Source organism: Lygodium microphyllum, chromosome 11, assembly GCF_053477565.2.
Source record: "Lygodium microphyllum isolate KBCC chromosome 11, Lygodium_microphyllum_v1.1.10, whole genome shotgun sequence".
NCBI classification, from domain to species: Eukaryota; Viridiplantae; Streptophyta; class Polypodiopsida; order Schizaeales; family Lygodiaceae; genus Lygodium; species Lygodium microphyllum.
The window spans coordinates 108,686,631-108,702,907 of NC_141145.1; the positions used below are offsets into that span (position 1 = coordinate 108,686,631).

The following is a 16,277-nucleotide window of genomic DNA, read 5'->3' on the forward strand; positions in this document are numbered from 1 at the left end:
TCGCGACGCACACGATTTCGCCAATCCTTCTTTTTGCATTAAATCTCCAAAACTGGTTGAAAAAACCACTTGTTTTTTTTATATAACATCCTATTCTAGAAGTTTGCATAGCTTATTAGGATATTTATAATAAATAATATAAAAATATGCTAGTTTTTAATCCAAAAATCTAGTATTTTTGGACCATCCATACTATACACATTGACACTAAAATGACTAATATAGCTCATAACTCTCGTTCACGTGGTAATTTCCGTGACGAGTGGCTATAGTCCTTGTTAATTTAGAAAAAATATCGGATTATGATCCTTGATTTTTTTTGGCTCGCGATCTTCTTTATTTAATTATTTTAGAGTTTTTCAAGTCCATTTTGCGAGAAGTCGGAAAGATTTTAAATCAAAGTCGGGATATCACATCCTCTCCCCCTTAGAGGAATCGAAATGTCCTCATCTCGAATGAAATTGGGGATATTGGTTACACAGTGACTCATGGTCAAATCCAAGTGGCATCCTCTTCAGGGTAGTCTTTCCACTAGACAAGATATTCTCTAAGGGTTCTACTCCTCAAGTTTCTCTCCCTTACATCAATTACTCTGTCAGGTTGTAGCTCAAGGACTCCTTGGTTAGGTATTACAGCTTGTTGATCATCGAGAATATGGTTAGGGTTAGCTACGTATGCTTTCAATAAGCTAATGTGAAATACATTTTGGACTTTTATATTCTCAGGGAGTTGTATCTTGTAAGCGCTTGGTCCTAAGCACTTGAGAACCTTATAGGGTCCATAATATGTTGGACTTAGCTTCTTAAATTCTTTTAAAGACAAAGAACCCTTCTTTGGATGGACACGAATGAAGACCATGTTTCCTTCTTTGAAGATTTGTTCTTACCTTTTTAGATCAGCATACGCCTTTTGTCGGTCCTTGGCAGCTTGAATATCTTGTCTGATAATCTTGTTTTGATCATCCATTTCTCCTAATATTTTTCTCGAAAATTCTACCCTTAGAGTAGAAGTGAAAAGATTAAGTGGTATATGGCAATATTGACCATATAGTGCCTGAAATGGAGTCATTTGAATACTTCAATGATAGGAGGCATTATAAGCAAATTCCATTAAGGGTAGATACCAAATCCACCTTTTAGGTTCCTTGCTGCAATATGTGTGAAAAATATCCTCAATCACTTGATTAACTCATTCTGTCTACCCATCAATTTGTGGATGATAAGCAGTGCTGAAAGTTGGGTCCCAATGGCTTCAAATAAACTCTTGTAGAAATGTGATGTGAAAAGAGAATCACGATCACTAATGATCCTTTTAGGTAACCCATGTAACCTAAAAATCTATTTTACAAAAATTCTTGCAATATCTAAAGATTTGTAATTGGTTTTTGTTGGAATAAAATGAGCGACCTTTGTTAGCATATCTACTATTACCATTATTGAGTTATATCCTCCTTGCACAAAGGTAACCCAACTACAAAGTCCATGCTAATAAACTCCAATTTCATATGGGAAATGTCAAGTGGGTGGAGTTTTCATGGTAACTTGACACGTTTAGATTTTACCCTTTGGCAATTTAGACATTCAATGACATATTTAAGTATATCACCCTTGAGTCTTTGCCAATAATAGCTTTTCCTGACAACATTAAGAGTTTTTGCATACCCCAGGTGTCCTGAAAAAGGAGATTCATGTGCTTTCCAAAGTATCCTTCTCTTGAGAGTCTGATGTGAAGGAATGCATAGTCTCATTCTAAAATAAACAAGTCCTTTGTCTTCATCTGTAGAGAAATCTTGATACTTAGTCTTGAGTTTGGGATCTTGCTCCGATTCTGAAATTCCCCAAACAATTGTTGCATTAGGGGAGTTTTGAGGTCTCGAAAATGCCATGTAAGCGATCCTAGAGAGAGAAAATATTTTAAGAAATCAAACCATTTTTTGATTTGTAAAACTTTTATATTTTGGTAAGTAAATATGTCAAAAAATTTTAATAATTCATTGTCTCGATATTCCCAAGGTCACATCAAACCTAGACATCTTGGCTGCCATAAAGGTGACAAAGATTGTTATAATCAAGATCTTACTCATCCTCATTAAAGTGAAAACTAATATTCAAATTGAATTTTGTTCGACGTTTGATTACTTCCCTCCACTTTCACTCTCTTCTTTCTTTCCCATCCTTACTAGTTTCTTTTTCGTTTTCTTTCTTGTTTCTAATTCGCATACTTTTTCAATCCAATCTTCTAATCACATCCTTAGCTAGGGATTAGTCATCCAATTATCTTTGTAGCTCTAGTAAAAGGCCTCTCTATCATCTTCATATTGAGTTGGACAGTGAGTATGAACCAATAAGGAAGATAACAAAATCCATTACTATTACAGAGTCTACAAAATATATACTCATGTTTGAAGGAAAGAAGAATCTTGATCTTTGGTTAGATGGCATGCTATATCCCAAAGATCCTAGCAAAAAAAGCACTATGCCTTTCTATAATAACTCTTCATTGTTGAGGTTCATTGGTGATGGTTATAATGGGTTGCTAGGCTATACACTTAACTTGGTTGCAAAAAAGGATGTCCTCAAATTGGAGAACCATCTTTTATTAAAACATAACAACGAGTTACTGTAGAATCTAGAAGGCTATCAACAGAGGATTCATTTGTTGGAGAAACACATCAAATCTTATCAACGAAAGTAAACTATTTTAGGACTTCGAAATCGACAAAAGTCTCTTAGAAATATTGAGTCTCAGACGAGGAGGAGATGGTTGTAGTAAAAGAATCCAAGTAGCAAGGTACAGTTTTGTTCCACTTTAAAACTATGAAATATGACTTTCTTTATAATTAATTGTATTGATTTGTGATGTTGATTTTGTTTAGGTCTCTTCTTCAACCGAACGCAAGTGAAATAGATTCTTTCAAAGAATCTCAATTTTATTATCATCTTCTTCCTTTAGTAGTTTCAAAATATATTTTGGAGAAAAAATTTTTAAAAAGGCAAAGAAACAATGCTTGGAGTCATTTATAAAGGATCTCTCTTTGGATATTAAGTTAGTGTAGAAGACACTAGATAATATTTGTATTAGTCGAGATGTTTATATACAACTTTTTCAGCTTTTACAATCAAATATGAAGCAAGGACAAGTACGTAATTTTATACTTCCAAGGCCATATGTGATTAGAACTATTAGACATAGAGTGAATAACAAGGTAATGGAGATTCTGGGTAAGCCTTTCCATATCAAGGCTAGCTTCAAGGGTACGAAAAATGAAATTGTATTCAATGAATTTAACAATATTTTCCTTGAATTTTTCACCCTATAATGCTTAATGATTAGATTCTATGACTTGTCACTAGAAGAGACACAAGGAGTGACTAGATTTGTGGTTAAACTTCATGAAAGTGAGGTTCTAAAATGTACAAAACGAGAGAGGGTCTCTATTACCTTGATGAATAGAGCACTTTCATCAGATCATTGTAATCACTCAATGTCATTCACAGTGTTCAATTGGAACACAACATCTAGTAGCTAGGAGAATTCGAAGTAGATATAGAGGATTTTGATATATTGTATTGAGTTTTTCATCGAACACCAATACCTGATGTTAGTAAGAGACAACAAGTAGTAAAAGAGCTATTTGTTGAAGGATTTGGGAACTATAAGATTGAGTGGCACATAGTTGGTGACTTAAAGACACTCAAATGTATGTACAATGTATTAAAGGGAGCCAACTCTAGATCTCCTTGCCTATATTACATGTCCCTAGCTAAGAGTCGAACTCAAGCAATTGGAATAGAGCTCCCTCTAGGCACAACAAGGATCCACAATTTAAGTCAGTCCTAGATATATCCTTTAGTGAATGCCCATATCTGTACACTTCATATGCTTTGTAGGATAATTGAAAAACTTATTCATCTTTATATAGGATTTGCATGGAAGCTGAAGCTATTATCAACTAGAATAGATACTATAACAAAGATTAAAAAAGTCTTATCTGCAATTGGTTTGCATGGTGGGAATATTGTTATTGGACCACATCTTTAAAAGTCTAAGGATGGCAATTGTGTCCCCAAAAAGCCATCTATTGGTGGAGTGAAGGCTAGAAGGTTCTTAGACTTTCATGGGAGACTTGGTAAGATAAACTCTAGGAATGGTGGCTTAACTATTAGATACAATCAATGGAAGTGGCTACATAATGCAGTTAAGGATCATACTGATAATGGACAAGCCCAAAATTAAAAAAATAATGTTTGAAAAACACTAGAAAAATTATTATTTTATTGTGATAAAACATAGTGGAATGGTGATGATCTCAAAGACTTTAAAAACCAATTGAACATTTTTAAAAAGGCAATGACAGAAACTTGGGGTAATCAATACTTCACTCACTATATAGTAAGAAGTTTGCATATATATGTCTCTTTATTGTTTGACTCATAAAGGGTTTTCTAATTGAATTTCTTTATTTGTTAACTATAAAGCATATTTTATACAACCATGCTCCATATTTTATAAAGAAATATGGATCACTATCCATTTGGTCAATCAAAGTATGAAAAATTCACATTATTAAGCAAGAACAAAATACTTTAAACACATAAGGCATGGAGGTGGAAGATACAAAGCAAACAGTTTATTAGAGGTCTTTCAATGGTTCTACAAATAAATTTGGCACAAATTCAAGCTCAAAGACACAATTGCATCATGTAATACATCATCTTTGGCAAGGACTATATCCACTATTATACAAAGAAGAAAATAGGGATATTTAAACTCTTGTGCAAAGAAAAGATATTTCGAATGGTTATAAACTACACAAAGAGATGAAAGAAGATGGGTTTCAAGAAACCCTTAACATCTTTTAGTTTGACTCTATTGTAGAAGAGTCTTTAGTTTCAAGGAATTCACTGGGTCCTCTAAGGGAATCTTTTGTTTCATTCCACTCGATGAGACCTCTACATTTTAGAAACTCTTGTTTCCTATAGCCTGGAAGGAGCTTCAAATTCTTTGTATCTTCTACATGGAAGAGAAAATAAGAGGCAAGAACTCCAAAGTATCCTACCCTAGATCCATTGTATCTAGGCATGAAGCCAAAAACTCTTACAGCTTCTTCCTTCACCAAAATTATCTTATCTGAACCTCTATTGAAAGCTTGGGATCCAAACACCTTGGAGATAGCTTTCAAAGCCATTATTGGTAAGCTTGGAGAGCTTGACAACCTGCTATGATAAATTGGAACTGTTTGATTATTTAAGCTTTCAATATAATGACCTAGGCCTTTGACTTTTGCCAAGCTTCAATGGCCTTGAGCCTTGGCTCTTCCAAGAAAGTTGTCTACATCTTCAATTTCTATCTGTACAATAAACCGCAATAGTATAAGATGTCAGTAGATAAATATTCAAAAGTATGTGTATAATGCATAATGTACTCTAATATAAATCACAATGGATATCTTAGAATTATCTTTCATACCTTAAGGTTTTCATCTTCTTCAAGAAGACTATCATCATATAGATTTATTGAACTTTTTGGTTTCTCATCTAATGGAGACTTCAGTTTCTCTTCATACCCCATGTTATTCCACGATCTGATTAAGACAAGAATGCAAGGTTACAGAACTGTCTTGAAAATTCTCTCCCTCAACATCAAGAGTTGATAGCAATTCCTCTTTATAACCTATAAAATTCTCACCATTTTGACCCCATGCAACAAGGATTGCCAAGCAGTAATCTTCTCTAAGATAAAAAAGGTGTTGAATATCATTTAGCAATACATATCTCTTTTTGTTGATGAGATAATTGGAAAATGTTGGAACATATTCAAGAGGACCTGTTTTAATCTCTACACTAAACTCTATCTCATTTTCTTTCACTTTTGTAATATTCTCACTTTTAAATAAAGCAACATCAAATTCTTGCACTACTTGATTCTCAATATCCTCTTGAAACATTTCACCCTTTTCTTCAACTTCTTTGTCTTTGCATACAATATCCTCCATCTTCTTCTCTTGTGTTGTATTTGAAGAACAACTATCTATATATTGAAGATATACAAGAAATCCAACATCATTCTATACAACAAGACATTGTTGTTGATTTTGATGAAAATGGCAATCCACTTTCCACTTCTTGAATTCTTCATCAATAAGACTAAACCTTATTTGCAAAGTTGTTCTAGTAGCATTAGAAGCTTCCATTACATCACTATAATGAACAAATCCCTCAATCTCTAGGTCTTTCACATGTCTATCATAAAACACCTTAAAATCCTTCAATTTATCTTCAAGATCCTTCAAAAGCTCTTGCAAATCAAAGGGAACATTGAGCATATCTCTTATGTAAATAAATCTAGATAAATTTCCAATTGCATGAAGAAAATTAAACAACTTTTCATTACAGGTGACCTCCAGATCCTCCTCCTCCATTCCCTCTAAAGAGAGCTTCCTTTTAGTCATTCTAATTACTCACACAAAAGAAAATCCAAAAAATAAAAATAAGGGTCATAATATACAAATCCACATTTACTTTTATGCAGTAGACTAAAGAAAGATTTCTAGGAAAATTTAGGAAATACAAGATGAAATAAATGGATTAAAACTTTATACAATAGAGAAAGCATGAAATTCCAAGTCTCATTGATCAAACTTTGCTTAATATTTTTAACTCATGAAACACAAAAACAATGATTCAAACCGCCTTACAGTTCACAAAATCGCATTTCACATGTCACTTATAAACTTGTTGTCTATCAAGTGGTCTCCTTTTTTTTTAGACTTATTCTGTGGATAAGCTATAAAGGAGCATCTACACATGTGCATGTATTTTTTGACCTCTAATATGTTTTGATCTTGCAATCTCTTTCATTTGTTATATGGCATCAAATTTGTCTTGCAATGTATATGTATATATATATGGCATCAATTTCTTATTATATCCCTGCTCGCATTGGTACTGTCGGCGGTTTTTGTACTCCTGCAAACACCAGTAATATCAACATCCCACTATAAACGCCGGTATTATAGGTTATGTAAACGATGGTAATACCGGCATGCTAGAAAAAAAAACTTATTTGTGTACACTGGTATTAGCAGTGCTAAACGCTGATATTTTCAGCGTATTTTGAAAGATACAAAATGCCAGTAATAGCGGCATTGAACGATTATAGCCCAAATACCAATGCCCGCTACTTGATTTGGAATTTCATCTGTTGTGTTATTACCAACGGTTTGAGCAACGATATCCATCCATTATGTTGTAGTGTAAGTTTTCTTGCAAACCGTGAGTTGAAACGCAATTCCGGTTGTTGCTGTGGATTTTAGGTGAAGAGAGCTACCTATTAGGTGTGTTTAGGCCACCAACTTTTGGAGACATGTAATTTTCAGTTTATAAAAAATCGTGATTTTTTCCAATGTGCAAAAATGGTCATTAGGGGTATAATCATGGTCTACTAGGTCTTGGAAACTCCCTACTGAAGTTTTGTCTAAAGTGGAGTTGATTTGCTAGGTCTATTGCATTTTATAAGTTGAAGTGAGAGTTAGGAAAATTAGACATAGATAAGAGGTTGATCTTTTGATATGTGTATTTAGACTAGAGCTTGACAACCAACCATACCTTGCTTTTGCATCTCCTTCAACACTGCAAATCTGATGTGTCCAAACCTTTCATGCCAAAGCTTACTTGTGCCCACTCAAGCGGTGGCTATAAGAGCACTTAGCTCATACAGGTTGTTCCTTCTTTCTCATTTGCCAACAATTGTGCCATCACTATCAAGAATTTATGCACCTATCTTCTTGAACCTCACTTCATGACCAAGATCAGTTATGGCAGCAACTGATAAGAGATTTCTCCTGATTTCGAGAACATATAACACATTTGAAAGCTTTTTGACTTCACCATTTGCAACAACAAAAGAAATAGTACATGTGCTCGCAGCAGGACATTTAACATCATTTCCAATCGTCATAGTGATGGATTCTTGTAGAGGCTACATAAAACTGTATAGACCTTTCTTGTTGGTCATATGACGGGAGGCCCCACTATCCAACACCCATGAGTCAGTGGTAGATTTTTCTTGCGCCGAGGAGCACACTTCCTCAATGATCGCCATGAATAATTCCAACTCTGCTTCAGCCGTATTGGCTATCTCTTTCCCTTTACTTTTAAGGGTACCATTCTTTTCATCTGCCTTCTTGACACGACAATCTGCAATTGCATGTCCTTTCTTCTTGCAGTAGAAACACTCTCCTTGAAACCTCTTCTTGCCGCCCTTCTTTTTTTTATCACCATCATTTTTGGTGGAGGAAACACCTTTGCCTTTTGCATTGGCAGAGAATGCAGCATCTCCATTGTTGCTTCCTTCTCAGGCTTTCAACCTCAACTCCTCCATTAATAATGCACAAAACTCCTCAAAAGCCAAAGCTTGAGGTCTCACCTGAGTATTAAGGGCAGTTACTAGTCCATCAAACTTTTGTGGACAAATCCGAAGACACCTCCAAGCTAGCTCTTCGCTAGTCTTTTGTATCCCAGCGCTAGCCATCTGATCGCGCAGATTCTTAATCCGAGTGATAAATGCTTCAACTGTCTCTCCTTCAGCAAACTTCTTCGTTACTAGTTAATTCTCCAAGTTTTGAATCCTTGTTTGGTTTCGTGTTTCATATTGACTCCTTAGTACATTCCAAGCCTCTGACGCTTTGGTTGTATGCTGAATCAAAGTCAAAATACTATCAGAACAGCTTGTAACTAAGGCACACAATGCATCTGCATTCCTTCGTTTCCAAGCTTGTAAAAGATCTACATTCGGAGGAATCATCACACTAGGATTTGATGGATCGGGGGTAGGCTATGGTTTTGCGTCAGTCCCCAGCACAGTCTCCAGAAGCTCATAAGAATTAAGGATAGTTGTAATTTTAAACTTCCACGAGGTGTAGTTTGTACCATCTAACTTGCCTTCGTTGAAGGTTAGTGGACGAATCCTCAGTGTTTGAATAGCCGATACAGCAACACCAGCTCCTGCACCGCTTCCTGATGCGCCAGAACTGCTTCCAGAAGTCGACATAGTTTATCTTTGCTGTTGAAACCTTTGCCTCTTGTATACTCTCCGATCTCTAGAGCCCCTTGGGCTCTGATACCATGTAAAATATTACACGGTGTAGCGAACAGAATCTGAAAAAGAGATAGAGAGTACACAACAGATAAGAGGAGAATCAGTAAATTCTTTAACTCCAAACAACTGATACAAAGATGGCCCTGTCCACCCGTGCGCTTCCACTGTGTGAAGCTTAGATGGCGATCTAGACAGAAGATAGGTGAAGAGCTTAAGGCTAGCTGGAACAACTCTAACTGGGTGAAAGATGAGTGATCGATGGCTGTGAAGGGATTTAGCTTTTATAGCCTGCGAAGGCTGTGAGGTTGGCTTGATCGACCTACTATATAAGCCTCCACTAGTCGGCCAAGGAATATTCCCTTTACCATTCAAGTTGCTGCCAGCTTAACCACTCCGTCTAACCCAAAGATTAGACCCACAACGGTCACCTTTTTGCCATCCGATCACATAGACCTCATCTGATATACAAGTCAGGACTGAACCAATGTCCGAACTCACATTTGGCTTCTCCTCATAATGGGGACCTTACAACTTTGAGCACCATGGATCATTGGTAGCACCTAATGAGAGTGGGGTATTGATCATATCTAACATCTATTAGCATAAGGCTTAAACTGACCAATTCCATCACTATGGATTTTTCCTGTAAATCTACTTACATAAGGCTTGAAGAGTTGATTGATACCATCATTAGAGATTTTAAAAATTTTGCCTAAACCTATTAGCAACAATAGAAATTGGTAAGGCACATATGTAAGCTATTTGGATCCCAATGTGGCTACCCCACAATTGGCCAAGTTATCTAAGACCTTTTAAGACCAAAATCTAAGGCCCAACCTCAATGAGAACAATTAGATGCATTACTTTGCTAGACCCATGTTAATACAAGCATTGTTTTCTAAGGGACTCGGTGAATTGCAACATGTACAATTCTCCCATCTTTGAGAGTTTTGTCATTTTCAAATTAATTATATCGTAAAAATGTGACTTTTAGACAACCATAATAATGTTATACTACAAGGTAACTATATCATACATTGAGAGCCAAACTAAGCTAAATCATAAAGGCACATCAATGTCAAGGAACTGTACATGCATCGGCTCTCATAAGCTTGTTAAAGAATGTGCTACACTCCAATTATATGACTAATAATAAGTGAAGTACATCAACCTCCCAAATCCTAAAATACTCTAAATGTATTCCAAAGTACTCGCTTGTTGCAATCATGTATCAAGCCTTGTGCTGCAAATAAATCAAGGCACATACATGCTTACAATCGGATTACTCAAGTTAAGCCCCATGGTTCCTACATGTATTCATCAGCATACATGTTTGAGTTATGCTACATGATAAAAGTGGACCATGTTGAAGAACAAAATCAAAATTTTTACCTTATTATGGTTTGTAATAAATTAGGTATTTATCAAAATCACAAGGTTTTCCACATTTGGCTTTAATAACAACACAACCTAAGGTCATGCAGGTACTTTTGCATATATAATAATTTGGGGGATATATAAGGAAACGCGTCTAGAGTGGGATAGAACCACTTTGATATTTTACAAAGAGCATCTCAAACTCGAATTGTGCAAGACAAAGCTTCTCCTTGGACCGATTCAATCGATTGGTAAAAGAATGACCATGCTCATCCTAACAAGGAGGACCAACCCATAATGTACAGCACAAGCTAGAGACCAAAGCTAATCCAACGGTTTTCAGGTGATAGACGTCTTTAAAACCATTACCGTAGGATCTAACCGTAACCAACCCACAAGCCTTGACATGAATCCGCTGTATGAATCCTCACATCTTCTTCATGTGGATGCATGAAGTCTCAACATGTGCTTCTCTTGAAGCTGCAAGATCCAACCAAAAGCATCATCACCTGCCCAAGCTTCAGAGCAATGCAGCATGTTTATCAAGATTGAGATCAGACAACAAAGAACCTAGCAGAAAGAAAGATGAACAAAGGCACTTAATATTAAGAAACGTATTGCAATAGTTGCTAAGTCCTACATAGATGATTATCAGTGTGCCCCCAAGGCACAAAATTTTGCTTTATTTCTAGAGCCATTCTCTACCCAGAGCTTTGTTTCTTCCTTTCTCTGGGGGGGGGGGGGTGGGTTTGGGGTGGTGATGCGGGGTTGGGTTTGGGGTGGTGGTGGCTGGCTGGCTGGCTGGGTTAGTAGTAGGCAGGGTAGGTAGTTGGAATCAATTCCCCCGAAACAGGCAACATGGCAGGCTCACTCAGAGATCAACTCTGCTAGATAAAGAAAGAGTTGCCCAAACCCCTTAGAAAAATTATACCTCCTTACCTTTGGCAACTCCAAAACCATAGGGCCATTCTACCCAGAGTCATTGGAATCAATTTTTTAGGGTAGGCTCTCTTTCCATTGAAGGCCTGTGCTCTACACATTTGTTCAATGTTGAGATAACTTGCAGGTGCACCTCTGATCTTGCAAGTATGCTTGAAATTTACAGGAGAAAAAGGTCTGTATCTAAAACCAAAAACGTCCTCTTTCAACTTTGTGGTCTACAAAGTTACCAAGTCTGCATTCTTCCCATCAATATATACCAACAAGCAACGAATTGTCACAAGCATAGTTTATCTGTTACTGCTGCAGCTTTTCTATAGCATGCCAAACTTTCAGAAACATTTATGGCTGTGGACAGCATACACATGGAAGTTTAAACAAGTTAGAATATAACTTGGTCTATGATTGATGACTTTCCTGAGGGGTCCTGGCAGATGCGTCACTTTCGGTCACGGTCATAGAACTCTATACATACCATTTCTTGCTAAAGTAAGCAGAACAGAAACGCATTACATCAGGACCAGTTGTTCCCAGTTTTCCAGCTAATTCCACTCCTAGAAGCAGAGCTACTTTAACAGATTAAATTATCCCATCCCTAGATTATTTCCTTGTACATTATCACTAGTAGACTGCAACCTTTCCAAAATCAAAGCTATCGATGCCATTGATGCCTCTGACCTTGCATACTCGGCTTCGAGCTCCTGCTTCTTTGCAATAAGGGCCATGTGCTCAGTTTCAAGCTCTCTTCTTTCATTTTCTAGCTTTCTTCTTGTCAGCTCTCTCTCTTTCTTGCTGCTTAGCCTCTGCCATTGAAAGTGTTGTTTCTCAAGCTCTAAAGCTTGAGATTGAAGTGCAAGCTTCTCTTCTTCAAGCTGCACTGCACGTGTTCTCGTCAATCTTCTTTCTGCGGTTGTCATGGTGCCAGGCTCTGCTAGAAAGGCAGGTTTACCAGTCAAGGATTCAAGTTGCAGAGTGTGTGTGCACAATGACACTGAGCTATTGTTTTCTTCAGGCATTCTTAAGGTTTGGTTGTGATTCTTGTGGGAAACAGAAAAGTTATCAACTCCTCCAGGATGAGCCCCTCCATCTTCATGCTGCTCTTCTATCTCTTCATCTTCATCATAGTCTTCCGCCTCATTATCCAAACAGGTATCTTGGCTCCTGTTTGAAAGTCCACGGTATATGGATGGTTGGAAATCTGAGTCTAATGGACTTGCCTTGCAGCCATTATAATATTCACACATTTCTTTGTAAAAGAGTTGTTTTGAGCTGAGAATTCTTTTCACATCTTCCTTTACCTTTGAAGGTATAGTTTCCAGTTCATCAAGAAGGCATGGTTTCTCAACAATAGACTGGGCAGTCAAGCCATTGTGCTCTTGCCCGACGTGAGCCATCAACCTGCCAAGGATAACAGAAAGTCGCTTGTATTTTTTGTTTAGGTCATTAAACTTATCCTCACATTGCTGTGGCGACACACACAATCCTCTCTGTGTCATAAAATGGGAAACTAGTTTCCATTTTCCTTTCTTTTGAAAATAGCCCTGCTTTCTCTTATTACCATGAACAATGTCAAGTCCATCCTCCCCTGCAAAAAGTATGGCATTGAGCAGGAGCTTCACCATAGAATCAGTCCACTTTATACGCTGCCATGGTGCACCAGTACTCTTGTCTACAGGATCATCCCGTACTTCCATAAGGCTCAGTTCCTCCTCATCACTGGTAACAGCAATCTTATCCTTACCATAAACATATGATGCTTGTGAAGTACCTTTGACTTCTGGAAGTACAGCTTGGTTGCTGTCTGGATTAGTATGCATTGTTTGAGTGCTGGAAAAGGGAGACAGGCCTTGTAAATGTGCAACACTTTGCTGATTATGTTGAAAATCTAGCACTCCAGATGCTGATGATCCAAGAAATTGCACCCCCATAATGTTTCCTTCCATGTCTGCTGAAAATGCCTTCTCACTCATGCAAAATGTATTTTCTTGGCCAGCTGAAGCCTACAAAATATAACCACCTTCAGAAAACGTGCAAAAAATTTTCCATCAGGATCATCTGCAAAAACATGTGCAAATGAGGAGAAATCAGTTGTTTTTTTGTTGATAACTGTTGAAGATCTTAGAGACTTCATTCATGTCAAAAACAGTCAAACTTGTTTACTTTTCAACTATGTTTAACAATTTTCAAACAGACAATCCTGGTGACCTGGTGCTTACAAAGTTACAAGCTGTGCCTGCCTCCTGCCTCCTGCCTCCCCTTTTTCTTTGCCAGTCTCTACCCCTGTCAACAGCCCCAGGCAACCCCCCCTTTCCCTGTTCATCCAAGTGGCCCCCAATCTTTAGCACCACTTGTGATAGCCCCAAGCCACCCCTGTTTGTCCTGCCTACAACAATCATTCTTGCTCCCCCACCACTCTCCTCACTACACCGACTCCTTATCACTAGGGCCCCTTTCCGCAACAGGCCCAACAACCAGGGCCTCATTCACTTTCCTCACCATCCCATTTGCCATTTGCCTGCCTACCCTCCTGTTCCTTCCAATCCTATTCCCTCTCTATTTTGTAAGCCCTTCCAAATGCTCCTTTGCTTTGCCTGGAAACAGTTTCCCTCCTCCCACCCCCTTTCCCAATTCTGGAGGTCCCCACTGCAAATCCACAGCAGATACAGTAGAACCCATCATTTATGCTGGTGGAGTGCAAAACAGTGAGAAGGAGGCTTGCAAAAGTGCAGGTTCATAACCACCTCTAGGTCCACATTACAGGAACGGATCATGAGATCATTGATATTCACGTGGCAGGAATGGATCATGAGATCATTGATATTAACATTCCCAATAAAGATTACACTTCAATCCATTGAGGTAGCATTTCAACTTGTTATTCTTATGTGCCACGCCTTGTTTGCGATGCAGATCTATAATTTTGACCCCTCCATCGAGACTTGTCCATTATTCCCAACACTTGTTGAAATGGAGCAAGTGAGAGAGTGAACACAAGACAATGAGCAAGAGTGGGCAGTAGTTCCACACTCAAAAGATGCAAGTGCTAGAATAATAGAATGAAAGTACAATAGGTCTTAATTTAGACTTATCCCTAACTCAAATAGAGTTAATTTAACTCTAGAAATAACTCTAGAAGTGGTGACACAATTATTGATGTAGTTGAGTTCACACTACAAACCAACTAACTAAAACATTGGGCATTGCCCATAGAATTAGCAAATTCTAACACCCCCTAGCAATGCCAATGTGGTAGAAGTACAAGAAGCTCATTCACCAAAGGGTAGCAAGTTCAAGGACTTTCGAAAAGCCTCACACTTTTCACAAGGAAGTGCCTTGGTGAAAATGTCTACAACATTCTCCTACGTAGGGACATACATCAAACTAATCTCTCTTGCATAGCATCTCTCTAACATAATAATAATGTACCTCAATGTGTTTTGTGCAAGCATGAAACATAGGATTTCGTGCCACTGGAATAGCACTCTAATTGTCAGAAAGAATGGATGTAGGACCCTCCAAAGAAATCTGTGGATCAATATCTTCCAAATGTGTAGTGCCTCCAAGCCAACCACAACACAAGAACCAACCTCGATAAGAAGAATAGTATCATACATCTCAGCCTCAATACAATAAATGGAGGCCCTAGCTAACCAATAGACTATTGGAAATAAAGGACCACTGTTTTTTTTATATGTGTTTGAGTGTGAACGCACCCTTAGCACTTGTACTTTACATATATCTATCTAAAAATCTAAAAGAGGTACACAACTCATTGTATCCACACATCATGCATCTCACACTCTATTCTCTATTGTTGCTCACACACACACACACTCTCTCTCTCTCTCTCTCTCTCTCTCTCAGCCTCAGCCATTACCATTGCTAACCATCGCATCTCCACTATGCACCTGTCACTTCAAACTGGTATCAAAGCTGAAGGTCATCACAAGCGTGCCTCCCAGAGCCACTCTGAGCTGTGCCAACAGCAGGTCGTCTCAGTTCTATGCAGGCTGCAAGTCACACAGGGTGCAAGCACAGGTCACACTACTCAGCTTAGTAAAATTTGTGGAATTTGCACATCTCCAAGTCTCAAAATTTGGGGCTTTTTCATGTATTGGTGGAAATTGCAGTGGGACAGGTATAATTTCCTAGAATTTTGACACATTAGACCCCATACAATTTGGGGAATTTGCAAAATTTGCAAAATTTCTATCAATTTTGGTCTTGGTATATACTTGTAGTTCAATTTCTATGCAAATTGAGCACATTGGACCCCGGAAAAATTTGGGGCTTTTGCAAAATTTGTGAAATTTTGGCAAAATTGGATTGTGGAACCTACTCGAGGAGTTATGTTTGATGCAATTTGAGCAGTCTGAGCTGAGAAATTTGGGGCTTTTGACCATGTGAGTCAAATTTGAGCCTTGGATGCATTCGGAGCAAAAATTTGCAGCTAAAATTCGGGGCTTTCTCATGCAATTGATGTATTAGCCCATGCCACAACTGCAATTACTTGTGGGGTGTTGTAGCACACATTTAATTGTTGGGAATAAAGGGCCATCATGCCTTTTATACGTGCACGGGTGTAAACACACCCTTAGCACAATTATACTTTTGTATATATCTATCTAAAACCTAAAGAGGTACACTCGTCATTATACCCAAGAACATCGTGCGGCTCACTCTCTACTCTACACACACACACACACACACACACACACACACTCTCTCTCTCTCTCTCTCTCTCTCTCTCTCTCTCTCTCTCTCTCTGTGCGCTATGAGAAAGCATTGTGTGTCTCGATCCTCGTGCTCTCTGTCATAACAAATTGGTATCAGAGCAGGAAGTGTCGCAGGCGAGGAGGAAG

At 37.9% G+C, this 16,277-nt stretch overlaps 1 protein-coding gene across 7 annotated transcripts in view; it reads right to left on the reverse strand.

The window, feature by feature from the left end:
* Nucleotides 1-4,891: 4,891 nt before the first annotated feature.
* LOC148029212 (uncharacterized) overlaps nucleotides 4,892-16,277 on the reverse strand; it is a 35,295-nt gene continuing 23,909 nt past the window's right edge. The window contains exons 3-5 of one of the 7 annotated variants that reach the window (XM_087687984.1): nucleotides 12,094-13,415; nucleotides 5,470-5,584; nucleotides 4,892-5,350 (exon numbers count right to left, since the gene is read on the reverse strand). In XM_087687984.1, the coding sequence (XP_087544110.1) occupies nucleotides 5,294-5,350; nucleotides 5,470-5,584; nucleotides 12,094-13,415 (1,494 nt within the window). In that variant the 3' untranslated portion in view covers nucleotides 4,892-5,293. Of the gene's footprint in view, nucleotides 5,351-5,469; nucleotides 5,585-10,486; nucleotides 10,957-12,093; nucleotides 13,471-16,277 lie in introns of those variants that run through there. The other 6 variants (XM_087687987.1, XM_087687988.1, XM_087687986.1 and 3 more) reach the window with 6 other exon arrangements.